Consider the following 19,764-nt stretch of genomic DNA (forward strand, 5'->3'; position numbering starts at 1 on the left):
AGACAGGCAGAAGGAGAAGCACAAACGAGAAACATCGCGGCCCTTGAAAGCATTGCTGTGCTCAGATGAAGAGAAAGCTTAGCTGGTCGGCCAGGCACAGCTGCCCCTGATGGGTACCAAGGGAGGGCGAGGAGCGCGTACGGGTTAAGCACAGAGGCGCAAAAAGAAATAAAGACTGGGGACACGTACATACATACGGGAGAGGGGGGGATGGGAGGGGAGACAACGGCGGTGCATTACCCATCTACCGGGTGGCCACCAGCAGGCAACGCCCCTGGCAGCATGTTTCTGTCTGTTGTGGGACAGGCTGCACCTTAGGGTCAGTATGGGAAGAGCAGTCGCAGGTGCCCACACACCAACACACCCACGACACGAGTCCAGGTGGACGTGTAATAACGTGGAGGCAGTTGTGGGGGGGGGGGGGTAGTGGCCTGAGGATGGAGATCAAAGAAGAGAAAAGGAAAAAGAGGGGAAGTGCGAGAGGCACTCAAGCTGCCGAAGAGGGAGCACTGCTGCGTCACGCACACACAGACGCCTCAGAGACATGCAAGCAGAGCTTCACTTAGCACGTCCCGCCCACCGTCCATGTCCGCCGTGTGGGCGCTGCTGCGTGACTCCTCACGGGTCTCTTTTGGGTATTTAACCTGCAGCGGGCTCGCTGCTCACTGCTGTCGGTTACCTGATCAAGGATGCTCCTACCCGCCTTTTCCTCCTTCCCCCTCCTCATCGCCTTCAATTCTGCTTCTATGCGTGTTGCTTTGCACTCCGCGGTTTATTCAAAGACAACAGGTTCCTCGTGCTTCAATAGGCGGCGCTCCTCGCACCCCATCGCGTCACCGAGAGGTTGACCAGAGGACTTGGGTGGCAAATTCTTTCTAGTAATGTTGTTCTGCCAACTCGAGTCGAGGGTCGCATTGTATGTCTGCGGTGCATCCTTGGCGTGCTTAGAAGGAGCACCTGCAGCGTGGGGGCCTGGCACATCCTGGTACAGCAGGCGCCGCGCGTTTTGAAACTCCTTCGCGATAGCGGTCTTCATCCAGCTTACCATGAAGGTCGGCGCCCAACCATTGGGACTCATGCACGACACGTACGTGCAGTACGTCTTGCTACCAACCTCTTGAAAGCGCCAGCCAAACATGACGGCGCCACGCACGCAGTCGTCCTTATCAGAGGTAATACCAGTCTTGCCGCGGTAGTCAATGCTCGTGCCGTAGATGTAGCAAGCCCGCTGCTCCAGAACATAACGCTTCTCCACCAGGAGAATAAAATCGCGGGCGGACACAGGAGGTGGGGCGCTGTACCGGTTATACTCCACGTGCCAGTCACGAACGCCCATACAACAGAGTTCCTCGAGGTGGTCGTTGTCGTTGCCCACGTACTGCGCCGGCAGCCGGGGGTTGCGGGCAATGACGTCGTACCGGCAAAGGTTATGCGAGTAGCGATTTCGCTCCTCGAGGTTTTGGGCGTGCATGAAGGTCAGCACTTTTGCTGGCGACACGTTGTCGAGCGTGAAGGTGGCGCGAGCAAAGTTGTAGGTGCCAACATGGGGGCGAGTAAAAAGGCGCATGTCGCCGTGGCGATCGGTGAAGTCAACTGGCTTGAACGCCTTGCGAGCCTTTGCGTCGGCGATGGTGCTATTCAGAAGCGGGAGGTCATCGCTCAGAAGATCCTGAACGGCCGCGTACGTATCGTTAAGCACGCGCTCTGTGGCGTCCGTATCCTCACTGTCTTCGATCACCTGTAGCGGGAAGGCGCACGGGTAGGGTGGCTGCTCAGAGCCAGCGGCGAGGCCAGTTTTGGACGCTGCCTTGTACGCGGCATCACCGATGGACGAAACAAATTTGAACATGGCTGCAGACGGCAGCGGAGAGAGAGAGGGAGACGAGGGGAGGGTCTAAAGCAATAAACGTTGCAGAGGGGGGAGAGGAGGGAGAGAGAGAGAGAGACAACGGCTTGAAGAGCTAATTCGATTGAGCGAGCTAAAAAGTGTCCGCAGAGGTGCCTCAAGGAAACATGCAAGCCAAGAAGAGAGACGGGCAGGCAAAAGAGACAGGCAAATACTAAGAAAGAGAGCGCACGACAAGAACAGCTACCGCCACCGCCGTCAGATGCGCGCACACACACACACGCACAGAGAGAGTGTGTGTGGGTAGGCGATGAAGCGGAAGGGAAGAGGAAAAAAGATACAAACAGAAGAGGAAAATGCGTTCTGCACAAGAAAACGGGGAAACGGCGCAGAGAGCGGGAGAGTGCGTGTGGCTCTGTGCGTGTTTTCGGAGAGAGGAGGGTAGGAGGAGCGCAGCTGTGCTCCGGTGTACGATGCAGCCACTTTGTGTGTCTATCTCTGACAGCTTTATCGTTTTCTTTTCGTGGTGCCGCTTTTAACCCCTTACCAGCCTTCCTCGTGTCCTTCTCGGTGGATAGATGGAGTGGATATCCCTGAGTCTGTGCGTGCGTGCGTGTCTCTGGCAGACGCGGCGTTCGCAAGAAGAAAAGGGAAAACACAAGAGCAAATAAATTTGATGAGGCACAAGCGTGCCAAAGAAGTGGAGAGTGAGAGGCGCACGAAATATTCAGAAGTAGAGGAGCACACACACACACAAAACAAAACCACTAGAAAGCACGACGGACAAAGAAGACGGCAGCACTGCCTTTATAACCTCAGTAGATCAAGTCGACAGAAGTGGTGGGGAAGAGAGAGGGAGGAAGGTGGGGAGGCCTTCTATTAACTTTCCTTCGTTCGCATGTACTTCTTCGCTCTTCGTGCTGCTGGCCTGTGTAGCGGTGCCCCCTCAACAACCCTTCTCGGCTTGTTTTGCCGTTTTGATGTGCGAGTGTAACTGCCGCGCAGATGATGAGAAACGAACAAAAGTCAAGCCGCTGCCGTTCTCCTCTACCTTTCGCCTTCCTCCTGTTTTCTCTCTCGCTGCACCCTCCGTGTATTGCCGCAGAGGCGCAAAGCACTAGTGCAGAAATGGGGGGAGGGGGAGGGGGCAGCAACAGCAGCAGTGTGCAGACGTGGGGGTGAGTGGGATCGGGTGTCGGGAAGAGGAAAGAGCTGTGGTGGCACTAAGAGGAAGGAAAGAGAGGGGAGAGAGACAAACGGAAGAAGAAAAGGAACCCAAAAGGGAAAGAAGAGTTTAATGTGTAGACGTATGTGTGTAGACGTGCACGTTATTCCACTGTGTGCGTGTGCGTGTGCGTGGAGGAGGACAGAGTGAGGAGGATACGCAGAAGGCAAGAGGGAAATACAAGAGTGGAAGTGGGAACTTCGACGTGTTCGGCACGGCATCAAAGACACGATGAGCCGATAGGAAGAGGCAGGCTGAAAGCAGCAGCAAGAGAAAAAGTGGCAGCGTGAAACTCCACAACAGCCGCACCCTGAAAGGCAGCCTGCGTCGTGCAGACGAGCATGCCGCGGAGCTTTTACTTCGCTCTTGGCACAGTGACACCGATTCCCTCGCGTCGCGCGCAGTAGCACAGCCAGGGAAAGCGCACAAGAGAAGACCGCGTATTGAAGACATGCGTGCCTGTGGGCTTGTGGGTGTGGGTGGGTAGGTGGGTGCCAACTTCCACACTGCCTTCGCCACACCAACGCTGCGTCACTCACGCCCCTGAACTCACGCAAACATCAGCGGGTTCAATAGTTAAGTAGTTCGTGTTAGCCGCCTTCAGGCCTTACTTCCCTGACGGTATAGGGAGGCACAAGCAGACGAGCACCACGCACGCGCGTGTAACCTGAACGCCTTTAAAAGTTCTCCGTCCCTGCAGTCCTTGAGACCCTTTGCGTCATCACACAACACGAAAGGGGGTAAAGAGACGATGTCAGATCATTTACTTCGCAGATATGGACAACTTTCGCCACCCCCTCCCCTTCTTCACATCACAACACGCATCGTTGTCCTTCTCTCTCTCCCTCGTTGATACGGAGACCCTTCACTGTCGGCCCTGCTCAGTCGAGCGTGTGCTTCCATGCCAGCCGTAGTACATGACGGAGAGAGCGCATCCACTTCCCCATGATGTCCTCCGCCATTTCGTTGCGCAGCACCACGGCAATGATGCGGCGACGCTGTGACTCGACCTCTTCGGCGTCCACACCAGCCTCCACGTCGAGCGTGGCTTTGCCAGAGCCGTTATTGCCATCGCTTTGGATGCGCTTCAGTCGCCGATTGTAGCCGGAGAAGTCTAAGTACGAAAGAAAGAGTCCGTTAGCTGGCACCATCGGGATGCCCCGCCGCACGCCCTTGCGCAGCAGAACGTCGCGAATGTGATTGAGAGGAAGCCCGGCAGCGGCAATACAGACCACCGCGCCAATCATCTTGCGGATCTGGTTCAGCATAAAGCTCTGCCCGTCCAACTCGATGCGCACAACCTCAATGCCACCAGCGTAGACGTCGCGGATGTGCTGGCGCATGCGCTCCTGCAGCGCCGTGTCGACGCTCTTCGGAACATGCAGCTTCCCCTGCTCTAACGCGAACGTGATGGTATTTTGCAGTTCCGTCGTCTCGCCTTCGGTCATCCACTCCGCATACGTCGCGGTCACCCGTTCGTCAGGGGAGTAGAAGTGGTTGAGAGACCAACAATCAATGCTGTCCTGCAGAAGTGCCTCCTCTGGCGACACAATGAAAGGGTCACTCACGCTAACACCTCGGATGAAGCGATAGCACGAGGCGTCGTAGCTGCGACCGCCAGGCGTGAAGTTGTGGTAGCAGTGCGTCCCCTCGTACTCGTGGAAGAGGCGGCGAATGTGCTGGAGCTGCTCCGCGGCAAGGCGGTAACGGGCAATGTGGCGCATCGCGTCAGTCGGAATGGTGCGGAAGAGAATCATCGACTCAAACAGTCCATCGTGAAAGTGAGTCACGTAGTTGTCTTCGTACGGGCGGCGCTTCGAAACTCTCTCCAGTGCGGCCTGCACCTCCACGTCGCTGCCCTGACTCTCCGTGTCGCTGTCGCATTCTCTCGCCGCGCCATCATTCCGCGCGATTGGGTTCGTCGAGTCGGCAGCGGTCTCAGAAGACGAGTCTAGGAGCTCAGCGTGCCGCGGCGCCACGGTTTCAGGCACGGAGTCACCACCCTCACCTTCCAACGTTGGTGTCGAGTCTGGCGGCGCGGTTCCCGCTTCTGCCGTCTCCACAGTACGTGCAGCCGCCTTGGCCGTCTTGCGCTTCGGAAAGTGCCCCTTGTTCTTGCGTCCGCTGTTCTTGTGCTTGCGTCGCTGCGCCTCTTCCTCCTCCTCCGTCGCCAGGGCGGCGCGCGGAGCGCTGGGCTTGCCATGCTTGCCTGGCACAAAACCCACCTCCTTCAATGTTGGCTGGGAAGGCGCTAGGGAGGTAGGAAAGTACGTCTTGGAGTACTCCTCCTCTGTCATGAGCGAGAAGGTGGGCAGGTAGTACTCGTAGCGGCGACCGCCACAGTTCAAGTAGGCGTTAAAGCTGCGAGTCACCGGCACAACGCCGTATACATGAAGGTCGCGGGGAAGAGCCTTGTTCAGCAGCCGCTTGGCCTCCTCGCAACTGAAGATGGCGTCATTCGCATCTTCTTCGCTGTCGCCGTCTACGTTATGCGTCTCGCCGGCGGCCGTGCCTTTGGTATGCTCCTGCATGGCTGCCAGACGCCTCTTGGCGTAGGCGGGGTCGTACGGCAGCATGACGGCCACCGAAACGACGTTGCGAAGCGCGTGTACGCCCTTGTCGGTGCGGCTGGCCCGCTCAAAGTTGAGCAGCTGCTGAACCTTGAAGTTGGCAAAGTTCACTTCGCTGATCATGTCCGTCTCGAAGAGCGCTTTCATCAGGGCCTCCTCGACTGTTGGGTACTCGGGCAGGTGGTTCCACTGCAACCCGCAGTAGCACTCACCGACGTAGCCGAAGATGATACCCACCTTCTGCTTCCTGCGTTTTCGCTTGAGTCCTTCAGGGACGCGGTAGTATTTGTATGGTGTGCAGCCTGGAATAATCGGCTCGAGCGGCGGCGCCTTCGGTGCTGGTTGCTCGGACATCTTCGCCTCTTCTGCAGGTGCAGGCATCACACCATCTGCGCAGGGGCTTGACATGGTCGCGCCTCTGCAGGAGTGTGAAGGGTAGCCGGAAGTAGGACGGCGACGAAGGGCCGCAGAGCGAATGACAACCGCCGCTGTGCGCGCCTTTGTGGCCGTCTGTGTCAGCGGTGATGCGGTGGTGCCTTCTGCCAATGTCGACTGTACATAGGCGAAAGGGCGCAGAGGTGTGTGCGAGTGTGTGCACATGTGCGCAGCGACACGCGCCAGTTGAGCGGAGAGGGAGAGGGGGGAGAGGAAGAACGGGAGGAAATGGCGGCCATGCAGTCGAAGTCACCACTACAGTTCATCCTGCAGTCTCCTGTTGGACAAGCAAAGCACCTCCGTTGCACAAAAGGCGCAGTGAGGGCACTTACGAGGGAGGGGAGGCAGGGCTCATGATCAGTGATACGACTGCTGATATGAAGAGCGGCCGCGCGGTTGAGAAAGAAAGAGAGAGAGCAAAGATGAGAGGTGCCGACGAGGGGATACGGACTCATATCAAGGGCACGCCGTCTCGCTCGTCTCCCCTCTCCTCGCACGCACAGCCACGAAGCACCTCCCTCGCTCAATTGCTACTCTTCCCTCCCCCCCCTCACACCAGGGAGTGAGAGGGGGGAGGGAAGGGCGCCAGCCCATCCTTCGCTTCTGCTGAGTGGTCCAGTTGGGCCTCGCTCTTATTACGCGCGTGTGTCTCCGCCATCTGCAGCGTGAGACACGGATTGGAGTTGGAGACGAACCCACACAAGCACACACGCGCGGCTTCGCAGTGAGTGAGTGTGTCTGCCGACCTGTGAAAAGGCGGAGCACAGAGGAGGCACAGACGCAGACAAGCTCGCACGTGGTGGGAAGGCGAGTCCGCACACACGCACATGAATGAGTGAGCGAGGCGACGAGGAAGGGTATCCCTTTGGACTTATTCGCGTCACATTTAATGAAATCCACATTAGCAAAACAAACAGACGCCGAACGAGAAAAACGCTGCGGCTGAGAGAGAGAGGGGGGAGGGGGGAAAGACGAGAGGGGGATGACATCACCATCTTCCCTTTCCGAGCAACTCTCTCGCACGCACATGCGCGCGCACCATCGCAAGGATGTGCAAACACCAACCGCAAGGTCGCCATCCTCCTGCACGTCACGCGTTTGCCTTCTTCATTGCTTTCTTAGATACTGCCAGCGCGGTGTCAGACACATGCAACCTCTTGCTCTTGGCGGCGACGCACTTGACCTTCTTTGCCGAAAGCACCTTCTTCGTGTTGCTGCCGGAGTTGCGCGCCACAGTCACATCGACTAGCTCCTTGGTCTGCCGAAGCACTTTGGGTATACCACTCTTCGCTTTTCGCCTCTTCGAGGCGACGACAGCCCCGCCAGCGAGAGACACGCCCTCTCTGAAGCGCATCATACCATCTGGGCCAACATCGAACATGTCTGCCACCTCCTCGCCGTCCTCTCGACCAAAGCTGGTCTTGCTGTCGTTAGCGTGTAACTCTCCGCTTGAGTTAAGCTCTGCTTCGGCAGCCCCTAGCACGTCCGCATGCGCCTCCTCCTCTTCCTCCCTGGTAGCGTCTTCCTCTTCGGCGGCGTCAATGCCGAAGAGCTGCGCAGGAATGTGCTCTATCTCCCCGCGCACCCCTTGCAGCCTCTGGCGCCCTGACTCGGTGAGTGGCACCACCAAGACACCGTTGCGCGCACTCGACTGCACAACCCACCGACCACGCCGAGGCTCCTTCGACATGGTAATGATGAGGACATTGCCGTTGTCGCTAAAGTGAAGCGCGTTGACAATAGCTCGAACAGGCAGCTCTACGACTGGGACAAGTTGCGGCTCCGCCGCCCACTTCCCCGACGAGGGCGCTGAGTCACTGTTTCGGTTGTCATCTGTGCGCTTCCCTGGCGCTGTTGCACCTGCGCCAACACCGACCACGTGCCACACACGTACTACGCCGTCGTAACTGGCGGTCGCTACTAGATCAGCATACGGCACGGCGGCCACGGCGGTGATAGGATTTGGAGTACGCCGAGTCGCCTCGCCAGAGGCGGAAGACGATGCCGTCGCGTGTCCACGTGCCAATCGCTCCCTACCGTCCTCCTCCGCCAGCTCCGCCGCTGCCTTTTCGAGCCCCGTGCCGTCGCCGATGAAGCCACAACCATGCGCAGCTGGAACCACGACAAGAGGCTTGCGACGGTTTACGTCGAAGACCACCACGGTGCCGTCCCTCGCGCCCGCCACGATGATGCTCTCGTTAAGCATCGCCACAGCATCCATTACGACGCTGGGAGGAGGCGCTGGCGACGAGACGGCGGCGTCTGCGGTGGCGCTCTTCTCAGGCAGCCGGGGAGGTGCGTAGCTGTACGCTTGCTGGGTGGCCGCATCCATCTTCCAGAAGCGCATCGTGCCATCTTCGCCGACCGTCACCGCCGTCTCCTTGCGCAGACAATCCAGGAAGTGAATGGGACCCTCATGACCGAAGAGCTTGTCGACGGCGATCATCTGCGGCACGACCCACACCCGCAGCGTGCCGTCCTCGCAGCAAGAGTAGAGGACGGCCGTGTCCATGCGGAACCGCAGACCGGTGATGGGCTTACGATGCATAAAGAGAAGTCCCTTGTGCGCCCTCGTGAATGTCTCCCACACGCTGATGCACCCATCCATGGCGCCAGCTGCCACGTACGACGGGCACGACATGTCCACCGTCGTCTTTTCAAAGACATCACGCGCTGTGGGGCGGTTTGCCGTCGTGTCGCTGATGGCGATCGAGACGATGCCGGATGGCAGCGCCGGCTCTAGAAGCACCTTGCGCCGCCGCTGCAACTCTGCCTTATCAGAGACTGCCATGCCGACCCCGCTGGTCGCGAGGGATACGTCTGTGAGGTAAACCTTTCCTGACTTGTCGCCATACACGATGCGGTCCATACCGAGGGCCGCCACACACGTAATGGAGTTGCAATTGTGAGCGATTCGCATCGAGTCCAGGTCGCGCATCTCCGTTCGGTGGCCGAGGTAATGCCGCACGGAGGTGGACACGTCGCGCTGCTGGACGCCAGCCGCCAGCCGCGCCTCCTCCATCAACTGCGCCCGGCGCTCATGAAAGACGTCCCCGTCGAGGTCGTCCTCAAATGCGACTTCCTGTAGGCGTGTGTTGATATGATCGCCGAGGCTTCGGATCGTGTCCGCCCGGCTGCCAGCACCGCTGCTCGCCTCTGTCTCATCGGTGCTGCGCAGGACGGTGCGACTCTTCCTCTTCTTAAAGTCGTCCACGTCTCTTGAGGATGTTGATGCCGTCGCCGCCGCCTTGTTGCGGGACGTGTGCAGCTGCGTGTCCGGCCGCGTTAGTTTCTCGCGGGCCTGATGCTCCCTGCGCACGGTAGCGCTGATGGCTGCCCGCTTGGCCGCCTTCTGCTTGGACAACATCTAACGTGGGTGTTTTCAATGTAGAGTGAGGATGGAGAAGCGTCAGAGTCACACGTACGACTACTCAGAGAGATGAGCTACGGAGGCCGGACGTGTACATGCAGACGCGCTCTGCTGCCGAGTTCAATCGCGTTCCTTCCGTCGGCCGCGTGGGCGGGCTGAAGAGCAGTGGGGAGGTACGGAAAGGGAGTAAGGGGTGCTATGGCTGCCGCTGGTTGGCCGTGACGCTACGCGTGGTCGTCCTCTGAAGGAAGAGAGAGTGACGACACAGCCTAAGCCGAGGGTGGCTTACCTCTCGTTGAGGAACGTTTGCACTCAGTTAGCGCGGGAGAAGAAAGGAGGAGGAGGAGAAAAGGGAAAGGGTGGGGCTATGGATGGCGTGTCAGCGTGAACGTCATCCACGACATGCAAAGTGGGGGACAGAGAGAGACATCTCTGCACGTGCCGAAGCCGGTGTTCCCACAGGTTGCCACAGTGCACAACACGACGAGCATACGCGCCTCAAACGACTTGCCTTGTCAGCGCGTCCATTCCGCCGCAGAACACGAGTTCATCTCCACTCGGCCCCGGCCTGCCACAGGGGCCCATCGCGTAATGCACTGCAGCGCAAGAGACGCGGTACAGCAATGCGCCGACTCAATCGGCGGAGCGCGCCCCCTGCCTCAGACTCTACACACCCTGCTTCAGTGCTCTTCACCGGGTGCGCCCCTCAGCGTGGCTTCCTCCCACGGAGAGTGGAAATCACTGATCTCTGAAACGCCACGCACTGCGATGGCCAATGATGATCGGGGGTCTCATCAGCGCGTAGAAGTGCAAAGAAAGAAGCAGAACAAGGGGCACAGGCGCACCGTCACACGCACAGACATGCACCCGCCCACGCACACCGAAGCCTTCCAACGCACAAGCGCGCGTCTCGTCGGTGTATGACCTCACCGACGACCACCGATTAGCTGACGGACAACGAAGCGGCCGCGCCGCTGCACCGCCATAAATAAAAGGTGTGCCACCCAATACCACGCCATCGCCTCCGGTGTGGCAGCCGCGAAGACCACCATGAGCTCTGTTACCCCAAGAGCACGAACAGCATCTACCCAGAAAGAGTAAGAGACGCCGCAGTGAGAGGCGGCAGCCGCGCGGCCTCGGTCCTCGTGACAAACCTCTTCAGCATCGCATCCAGCAATACCGCCATCGCTCGGCACACCGAATGGGTTCTTCGGTGAAAAGAAGTGGCTCGCCAGCGTCGCCAGGGTGGCTGGAGTCGGCTGAATCAGTGCAAAGGCGATGGCATTGTTGTGGCGCACAAATAGCATGCAAGGAGCCGCAGTGGATGCGGGGGCCGCTCGCAGTTGCTCCTGGTAGCGTGAGAGAAGCTGCCGGAACTCCTTGCCATCTTCCACGGTAGTGAGGTCGAGCCACGGTGACGGCTGACTCTCAAAGAGCAGCCGAATGCTCGCTGAGGGGCAGTCAAGCGTGCGCTTGGTTGCTGTTGCCGCCCATGTCGCTGCTTTGGCATATTTGCCTTGAGCAGCGTTGAGGAAGGCTGCGTCGCTGTCTTGGATCACCACACCGTACCATAGGGGCACTCCGCCAGTGCGGCCAGACACATCATACGAGGAGCAGGTGGAAAAAGATATGCGGGACAAGGACAAGAGTTCCGTCAAGGGGGCTGGTGTGCGGTGGTAGAGCTCCTCTTCCAAGCGGTAGAAGAAGTTGTCCCCCACTGCTGGCGCGTAAAGAAGCTGCGTGAAGCGCCGGGTGCTGCGAGAAAGCGCCGTGAAGTCGTCCTGTGAGGCAGACACGTGCAGCAGCAGTACATCCAGCTCCGCGTGTGCCTCCCACACCTTCGGCCACACTGTCAGGCCTTGCTGCTGACGGAGCTCCCGCGCGTAGTGAGTTAAGTTGACGGCGTAACACCAGAGGTAGCCGGTGCTGTTGAAGCGTGGCAGGCACACCGGCACCCATGCCTCACCCGGCTGCCGTGAGACCAGCGAGCGCGCGTAGCGGTAGAGAAGAAGAGCGTCGTCGACATGCAGACCGCCGCAAAGTGCAGTGTCGGGACCCAGCGCAAGGGGTGCGGACACGTCGACGTTGGAGTCCACATTGTACGTCTCAGGGGGTCCGACGGCCGCCACAAGATAGTTTTTAAAGTACAAGAAGCTGAACAACTGGTGCGCTGGCGGCCCGACTGCGGCGTCGGCGCAGCTACGGTAACAGCGTAGCAGCGCTTCTTCCACCACTCGACGCTTCTCTACGCTGAGGGCTAGCGTGGCCACCGCACCAACAGCGTAAGTCAGCTCGGTCTGGTAGGACTCGATGAGCTCCCGAAGCGCCGCGCGGTCGGCCGACGTGTACGTAGCCATGACGTCCAGTCCGGGCGACCTTGTCAGCAGGTCACTGATAGTAGGAAGCACGAGGAGAATGCAGTGGTGGACGTGCCGCAGCTGCGCCTGGCAGTAGCTGGCCACTGGTGGTGGTTTACAGTCTCCCTGCGCTCTTGACATCTCTACGGTGCCTGCTGACGGTGACGAGTCCACGCTGCGCACTGCCATAACGTACATCAGCTCACCCTGAACGTAGAAGAAGAACGTCAGGGCCTGGACTTGCCCGCTTACATCACCTTGATGACTAATCTGACCTGGCGTCGGTCGTGACTGATAGTAGACGACCTGGCGCACCTCATCTTTAACGGACACGGAGAAGGCGGCGCCATCTGACCTGGGCGCAGGCTGGGACAGCCTCCCGCTTTGCTCACTGCCGCCCTCCTCGCCTTCCTGGATGTGCAGCAGCACCTGAAGGAGGGCACACAATGGACTGAGCTGCTCTTCGCCGCCATGCTGAGAAAAGACGGGCTTGCCGGCACGCGTGAACACCAGCACGTGCCGCTCGTGCTGCCATAGTATGGTCATCGGATCGTTCCTTGTGTCACTGCCGCTTTCAGTGGTCACGAGGGCGGTGGTGCAGTTCACTGCCATGACCGGTGAGGAAGCCTCCCAGTATGGAACTTAATGGACGAAGCCGGTGTGCAAGAACGAACATGTGAGGGGAGGGGTAGAGAGAGAACGCGAAGAATGAAAGTAGCGATGGCGCCTTGAGAGCCTTGGGGAGAAGCGAAAGGAGTGGGGAAGGCTGGTAGGTGAATGGGGGAGGGGGGGTGCAGTCGGCGGTCTTGAGGCGCTGTGGTAAGGGTAAGCCAGCTTGTTCATATACCCTTTGCCGCATGCACCAAGAGAAAGAGGCAGGCAAACCTGCAAGTGAGCACATTCGCCGCTCACGGCCCCCTCCCCTCGCATCCTCCACACCAACTGAGAGCTGCACATCCACCTCGCGTCTCACAGGGTAAGGGCTAGCGCTGTACGCGCGTGTGCTTCGCTTCGCTGACTCGCTCCCCCCTCTCTCTATTGAGGTTCGCCTGCCCATCGCGACTTCCTCATCCACCTCCTCAGCGCCTTCCCCTGTCCATCCTCACATGTTGCCCTTACGCTCGCCGAGCTCACCGCCCTCGATGGGTGCGGAGGAAATCGTACACGAGTTGGCCTCACATCTTTATAGAGTAAAAGAGAGAGGGGAGGGAGAACGCTCCAGGGGAGGGGAGGGGGGGGCAGGAGGAAGGAAAGAAGAAGTCCCCTTGCACAGAGCCTTGTGCTGCTGCTAGTGTTCTTCGCTTTTTTTGGGGGGGGGGGGCTCTGGTACTGCTGCGTCCTCATCGCGTGGATGAGGACAACTCACAAGACGCAAAGAGGCTACACTAAGAATGACACAGCATGCAAACAAGCAAGCCCGATCCGCTTTCTCCTTTTCTCGCCTCTGCCGTGCACACCACCGAGTGATATGGCTGAGCAGCACACAACGTTCAGGAACAGGAGCGTCATAGACGCGGTGATCAGGAGCCTGAAGACTCACAGACGAAACAAATAATGAAAGAGAGAACGATAGAGCAACAAAGAAAAAGCGCCACCCTCTCTGCACACAGGCGTCCGCTGGCGGTGCGACGCAGAGAAACGAGGAAGAGGAGAGGCGGTAGCAGACACGAAGTGATGACTAGACACAAGGCACATCACCGTCTCACTCCCCTCCCAACGTGGTGTGACGCCACCGCCTGAGTTGCTCAGATACTTCGCCTTGAGGTACACAAACTCGTATGCACATCTGGGTAGGGCCATGTGCATGTGCGTATGCATGGGTGAGTCTGCGGTCATACATGGTTGGTGCGAAGGGGAAAAAGGAGAAGCACCATTCGTCATCGTTGTGCGCTACACATACACACATGCATCAACGAGCGGACAGGACTCCGCAGCGGCGCAACTTAACGTGGGCGCGCCCTGACTGAAGAAAGAGCGGCCCGCGAGAAGAGAGACTCCGTGAAGGCGCATATCGGATGCACACGTGCGGTGGAAGAAAGAGAGGGGGAGGGGAGATGAACACAAAACATAACAATACGGATGTACACACAGGCACTCACACTCGCACACCAGCGTGGTAGTTGTGTGCAGGTCTTAGCCTATCGGTCAGGGAGCACCTCTGTCAAGTGGGCAAGACCGGCAGGGAACGCGTCACACACACGAGCTCGTAGCTCTTGAACGAACGAAGAAAATCAAGCCACACGGGCACTCGACAGGGGAGTCGAAGAGAAGAGGACCTCATGCAAGCATCTGGAGAGGGGAGAGAGGCAACGTTGTCAACGAAAGAGCGAGAGGGCGAACGGAGAGAGATGCCAAGATCAAAATATTCGCACACCTGAGCCTACACGCCTACGCATGTCACGCTGTGAGGCGCTTCCTCCCCCCTCCCTGTCTTGCACCAGCGTTGCCGGCAAGGCCTCCTAACCCTTCACACAAAGAGAGACCTTCGCCCCTCCCCCTCCTCCTCCCGCTCTTCCATCATGTCGCCGCGCATTACACACGCCTTTTACACCTATTTTTTTCGCCAAACATCCACCCCGAAAAGAAGGTACACCCAAAGCGCCTCATGGCGGCGTCGTGACTCACGCGCTCGGTGCTTGCAATAGACTGCTCGCAATGCATCTGTACCCGCCCTACTTGCGTGCTGCTCCTTCCGTCAGCTGAATCTCTCGTCGGAATCAGCTCCACGACTCGCCCTGGTACGCTGAGGGTGATGTCAAAGTCCGTCATGCTTTGGTCCTCCGTCACAACGCCAAGCTTCTTTCCTAGCTTCGCCGCTGCACCGTCGGATACGGGATTAAAGCAAGGGATGATGATGTAGTCCCCCTCCGGCAGCGGCGGCAGGGACAGCACCGGCGGCTGCGCCCCCGGCGACTCCAGGCTCTGGTGCCATCGAACCCACGCCTCAATGGAGCCACCCAGCCCCATCAGAAATGCGCGGTGATTTTCATTGGTGACATTACGGCGGATAAACATCATAGTGCAGAAGATGGTGCGCAGCAGTCGCAGTCGCTGTGCTGGGCTCGACGTCAGTGCGGTACGCACGACGGCGCGCAGCCGATTAGTCGCGTGGCCAGCGTTGGACTCAGGTGAGAACGAGGTGCTCTTCGCCGGGGCCGTGTTCTGCAGGTCCACATCGATGAATAGGTCGAGTTGCGGCACCGGCATCGCCAGCGATCGCAGCGCGCTCTCTTCAGTGAAGGGTACGGCGTGGCCCTCATCGCTGTGCACCTCGTAGCAGAAGTTCGAGGACGTGAGAACGGCGCGCACCTCCGTGTCGTGTGGGATGAGGTTGCCTTTGATGCCGATGTTGCACGCGTGCGGTGAGATCAAAAAACCGTCCGCAAACGCCTGCAGAATGACGCCGCGCATTTGATCGTTGGGGTTTGGACGAGATATGAAGAAGAAGTTCATCTTTGACTTGTCCTTGTTTTCGCGGTCAGAAAGGGCGACGTTAAAGGAAGTGTGGTAGAACTGCCGTAGACGCCGCGGGTGCCGTACAAGGATGCCGTCGCGATCCAGTAGCACCGTGTGCGGCGACACGCTGTCGATCACCGCACCGTCCAGGGACCAGGGGCCGCTGCAGAGCACGATGTTGCTGCCCTTCATAATGTTCCCCTGCACAGAGCGTGGCACATACGCCTTGTTCCCTTTCGCCACCGCGCCGCCGCAGGTTCGCGCGTTGCGCTCGACCAGCGGGTCCTTCGCTTTTGTGTCCACGTCATCTCTGCTTGCTCGCCGCACCAAGAGTACTTTCATCTCAACCGTGGAGCGCGCGGGCCCAATCCTCTTCGACTGGCACATGCGCAAGGAGAAGTGCTCTGGACTGCCAAGATGGAAGTAGTACTGCGTTCCCGTGTACAAGAGCTCATGTATGGCATCATGTTGTAGCAGCGCTATTCGTGCGCGCGACTCGGGCAGGGACCACATCCCCTGCACCGTGTGGGAGTGAATGTTGGGGTGCTCTGGGATGTCATGCATCGTGATCGTCCGTTCCGGTGGCTTGCGCTGTGCCTCCTCCTCGAGGATATCGCTCACGTTCAGCTCTGCTGAGCTCACTTCTAGGGTTGAGAAGCCGCCGCCCATCGCCGCCTGCTTCGCCTGCTCCAGTGTGGCGTGCTGCGCGTGTATGGCGGAGATAGGGAATTTGTTTGGATTGCGCTCCAGCAGCGGGTCAAGGCAGGTGAAAAGAGTTAAGGTGTACGGGAAAGCGCCTTTGCAACTGGGCGACCAGTGGCGGTCGTGCACGTCCATAACGACCACGTACTCTCGCGTGCCAGGCAGGCAGTCGAAACCGAGTGTGATGAACTCGCTGCGGTTACCCTGTGCGACTGCCAGTGGCTGCAGCCCGCGCGGCCCCTCCGTTTCGCTGACGATACGACGCCCTTGGCAGTCTCCGAAGCAGCACGACACCCGACGACCGCGACGGTCGCGCATCGTGCACCGCATCAGCGACGGTAGCGTCGTTATCTCGTACACGCGCAGCCGCACGACTGCCTCACCGCCAGAGAACTCGTCCACAGCTCTCCGGTCAAGTACGTTGATGTCGTGCGGTAGTGGGGGCTGGTCACCTGTGTGGGGGCAGAAGACCAGGAACAAGTGCGTGCATCGGTCTACAAGGTGGGAGCAGATGTGAAACTGCGGCTGCCGCACCATGTGCTGCCCAGCGTTACGCATGTCATAGACCCCATGGCAACAAAGCCGTGTGCAGTCCTCTGGCGGCTCCGACCCGCTCGGAAGGTCCCAGTACGTGAAAGGACTCCAGTTGATGCTGCAGTGATCAAAATGGGCAATTGCCTCCTCCCACGTGACGCAGAAGATACCGGCTTCGCGATGGGTGTTCATGTAGCCCAGGTCGAGCAGCTGCTCCGCCGTGAGGGAGGTCGTGAATGGTGGCTCAAACATGCGCGTCGACGGATCCTTCGTCGTGTCTCGCAGCATGATGGCACGAATAGTAGGCTCCCCGGTGCTGCTCAGTCGCTGCGTGATCATGTCGATCACGGGATACACGACTGGCGTCACAAACTGCTGCGTGCTCTGCCTCACTCGCTCCCCTGGGGTGAGGGGCAGCCGGCCAGCACACCAGTGCGCCGTGAGAGTCATCATGAGCCGACCAACGTTGTAGCCCTCCATCAGCACCGACCACATTTCGGATGGCCGCATCAGGCCATCCACGGTAGGCTCTTCGACGCCACCGGCGCGGCGGAAGCGGATCACCTCGGGTATCCATCCGCACAGCTGGAACAGCACCGCGGCGCTCTCCATAAGGGCGAGGTTGACACCGCATCCGTTAGCCTTGAGGAGCCCCTTCTCCAGCAGCGCCGGGTACAGCTCGAATGTGGCGGACGTGAGGCAACGGAAGAGTCCGCTCTCCGGCTCCACCGGCACCCGGTCGTCCACCTTCACCATCCGCACCGCCCCATTCACTATCATGGAGAGGCAGTACATGCCGCCCGCCGGGTTCACCACCGGACGGCCGAGACAGTCCTGCGGGTGGATAATGCTGCGCAGCGGACCCCAGTGGGGGAAGAGATGGTTATAATGGGCGAGGGCCTGCACACTCGCGTGGATGCCGGTGCGCCGGTAATCCACCTCCCTGAGACTGAGCGGAATGTCGCACACACGGCCGTCAAAGATGTCCAAGACGCTGGCAGCACGAATCACCGTGTGCCCGCGAATCAGCTTGCCCTCCTCGGGGAAGTGCTTGCGTGCCCCCGGCGCCAAGTGCTGCCGCATCAGTACCAGATTTCCAAACCGCGTGCCCCAGTCGTGGCCCATTTCTACGCCATAAATCGCGTAGGTACAGGAGTCCTTGAACTGCTTTGGGAAACCAGGTTTGCGGTCGAAGACGCCGGTGACGAGGTAGCCCTTCTCCTCATCATCCCATAGGTGAAGCACGTACGAGTAGTTGCCCAGCTTGATGGTGCCGCGCTTTTTGAGGAAACGCATCATTGGCACCGGGATAGCGTTGTGGTGCAGAAAGGCCGGCGTCGTCCTCACCCGCATCTGGTTCAGCAGAATCTCATAGAGGCTCGACAACTTCGCTGATCGCCTGCTGCACGCAGTCGACTTCGACCGTTTTGCTTTTCCAACGAACACCACTTCCCTCGGTGCCTCCATGGCCTCGCCATCGGATGGAGCGGATAAGTTCTCGCCGAGGTCATCGTCTTTTTCCATTTCGTGCACCCGCGGCTGCCGGCTGCCGTTCAGCACCTCCTTCATGAAGAGCGTATCGAGATAGGCCTTTTCCACCCCAGCCGCCCGGTAGCACATCGTCAGTTGCTCATACAATTCATTCACTGTGGCACACGTCATCTGCGCCCGTCGCGTGCGGGCAGAGATGGTCCCTTTTGACTTTAGCTTTGACCTCTCCGCCTCCTCGCGTGGGGTTGCCTCTGCCACCACGCGCGCCACACGCTCGCGCTTTCGTCGTTGGCTGCTGTCTGGGGTGGTCACATCAAGGCTGTCGTCGCACTCCCTGCTCTCATCGTAGTAAAAGGCCAAGATGTACTCGTACGCAGTGAAGCAACGCAAGTCTGCGTCAGTCTCCTGCTTCGACATAGTTCTCTTCCAGAAGGCCCCGTTGTCCGTTGACTTGTCCCAGCCGAGCCCGCGCCGCAGCTCAGAGTCGCAGTGCTGGTTGCCATTCGAGTCCTCGCCCCGCTGCAGCTCAGCCGCATCTGCCTTCACAAGAATGGAGGATAGGGGTCGCCGCACCCTGCCGCAGGTCCGGATTCCCTGCTCACTTTGAAGCTGCAGTGTCTTGCGCACGTATTCCCGCACGGAGCCTTTCAGGTGCGTGGAGGTGCCGACGTGGCCAGAGGTCCTTCTAGCAGTCTCATTTGAGCTGTTCAAGCCGTTCTCGTACGCGTCATGGGTGCCTTGGCGCACCGGAGGTAGGAAAGCCTCTTTGGGGGGCCCGGGGCGCTGTACCACAGCAGGAATTCCGGTATATTCAGGTCGGTCGCCCCGGACGTCGCCGTCACTGGTGTCGGGCACGTTCAGCTCAGGTTCATGTTTGTTGTCGCCACCGCTCATTACAGAGGAAAGCGCGCGTAGCCCACCTGTGGCGTACATACGCTCTTGGGCCTCGCTATCAGTAGTCATGGCGGGGCTACCGCCGCTGTCCGTCTGCTCTGCTACGGGGCGCGCCTTTTTAGCGTTGCTCATCCTGCGGGCCCATGACACTGGTTGCCTTGCCGCCTCATGTGGGTTCTCCTCCGCGCTGCTGCTGTTGCTCCTGCGCCCATTCGGGAAATCGGAAGACGACATCATGTAGTCCGGTCTTCCACAAGCCCCAGACGACAGAGAAGGCAGAATCGTGTGCTTGGAACCACCATCGTGTACCGACGCCATTCTGAACAAGGAGCGCCCCAGTGATGGAAAGCGGGACCCCTTCCTCAATGTCGCACACGCTCCCTCTCCGGTGTTGGTGAGCTTACCGAAGAACAGGAGCAGCAGCGACCACACGCCCCTACCAAGACTACCACCAATTTATGTCAGAAGACACACACACACAGCGAGAAGGAAGGAAGGAAGGGAGACAACGCAGAGACGGGTGCGCTTACACAAGTACAAGGGACGAGGAGTCCACACACAGAGAGACACGGGGTGGAGCAGAAGCGGCTCAACAGCTCAAGCCGGGGAAGAGAGAAGGAGCGCTGTGGCGCAGGCTCCGTCGATGGTGCGCACTTCAGACAGACAGACAGAGACAGAGAGAGAGAGACACAGACACACAGACACACGCAACAACAACAACCACCCGCAAGGAAGGTACGATACAAGAGATGGTTGAAAAAGAAAAAGTGAAGAGAGAAACGAAAGGCTCAACAAAGCAGCAGTGCTCGCCTATAGGAGTACGTAGGATGAATCGATGCGTAGATGTGCATGTATGCACGGTGCTATGGGCGTGCGTGGGTGTG

At 59.1% G+C, this 19,764-nt stretch overlaps 5 protein-coding genes across 5 annotated transcripts, besides 1 other annotated feature; all 5 read right to left on the bottom strand.

Moving 5' to 3' along the window:
- Positions 1-772: 772 nt before the first annotated feature.
- Positions 773-1,849, bottom strand: LPMP_200010 (hypothetical protein; the record flags this gene model as incomplete). Its single annotated transcript, XM_010699898.1, has 1 exon — positions 773-1,849. One exon carries the CDS (start codon positions 1,847-1,849, stop codon positions 773-775), a length of 1,077 nt encoding a protein of 358 aa, XP_010698200.1.
- A 2,103-nt stretch (positions 1,850-3,952) lies between these two features.
- On the bottom strand, positions 3,953-6,049 carry LPMP_200020 (pseudouridine synthase, putative; the record flags this gene model as incomplete). Its single annotated transcript, XM_010699899.1, has 1 exon — positions 3,953-6,049. The coding sequence occupies one exon, from the start codon at positions 6,047-6,049 to the stop codon at positions 3,953-3,955; it is 2,097 nt and encodes a 698-aa protein (XP_010698201.1).
- Positions 6,050-7,166: 1,117 nt separating this feature from the next.
- On the bottom strand, positions 7,167-9,443 carry LPMP_200030 (hypothetical protein; the record flags this gene model as incomplete). The annotated part of the gene is made up of 1 exon (XM_010699900.1): positions 7,167-9,443. The coding sequence occupies one exon, from the start codon at positions 9,441-9,443 to the stop codon at positions 7,167-7,169; it is 2,277 nt and encodes a 758-aa protein (XP_010698202.1).
- A 515-nt stretch (positions 9,444-9,958) lies between these two features.
- Positions 9,959-10,162: a repeat region.
- Positions 10,163-10,372: 210 nt separating this feature from the next.
- Positions 10,373-12,415, bottom strand: LPMP_200040 (hypothetical protein; the record flags this gene model as incomplete). The annotated part of the gene is made up of 1 exon (XM_010699901.1): positions 10,373-12,415. One exon carries the CDS (start codon positions 12,413-12,415, stop codon positions 10,373-10,375), a length of 2,043 nt encoding a protein of 680 aa, XP_010698203.1.
- A 1,920-nt stretch (positions 12,416-14,335) lies between these two features.
- LPMP_200050 (calpain-like cysteine peptidase, putative) lies at positions 14,336-18,880 on the bottom strand (the record flags this gene model as incomplete). The annotated part of the gene is made up of 1 exon (XM_010699902.1): positions 14,336-18,880. The coding sequence occupies one exon, from the start codon at positions 18,878-18,880 to the stop codon at positions 14,336-14,338; it is 4,545 nt and encodes a 1,514-aa protein (XP_010698204.1).
- Positions 18,881-19,764: the final 884 nt, after the last annotated feature.

Source organism: Leishmania panamensis (assembly GCF_000755165.1).
Source record: "Leishmania panamensis strain MHOM/PA/94/PSC-1 chromosome 20 sequence".
Taxonomy (NCBI): Eukaryota; Euglenozoa; class Kinetoplastea; order Trypanosomatida; family Trypanosomatidae; genus Leishmania; species Leishmania panamensis.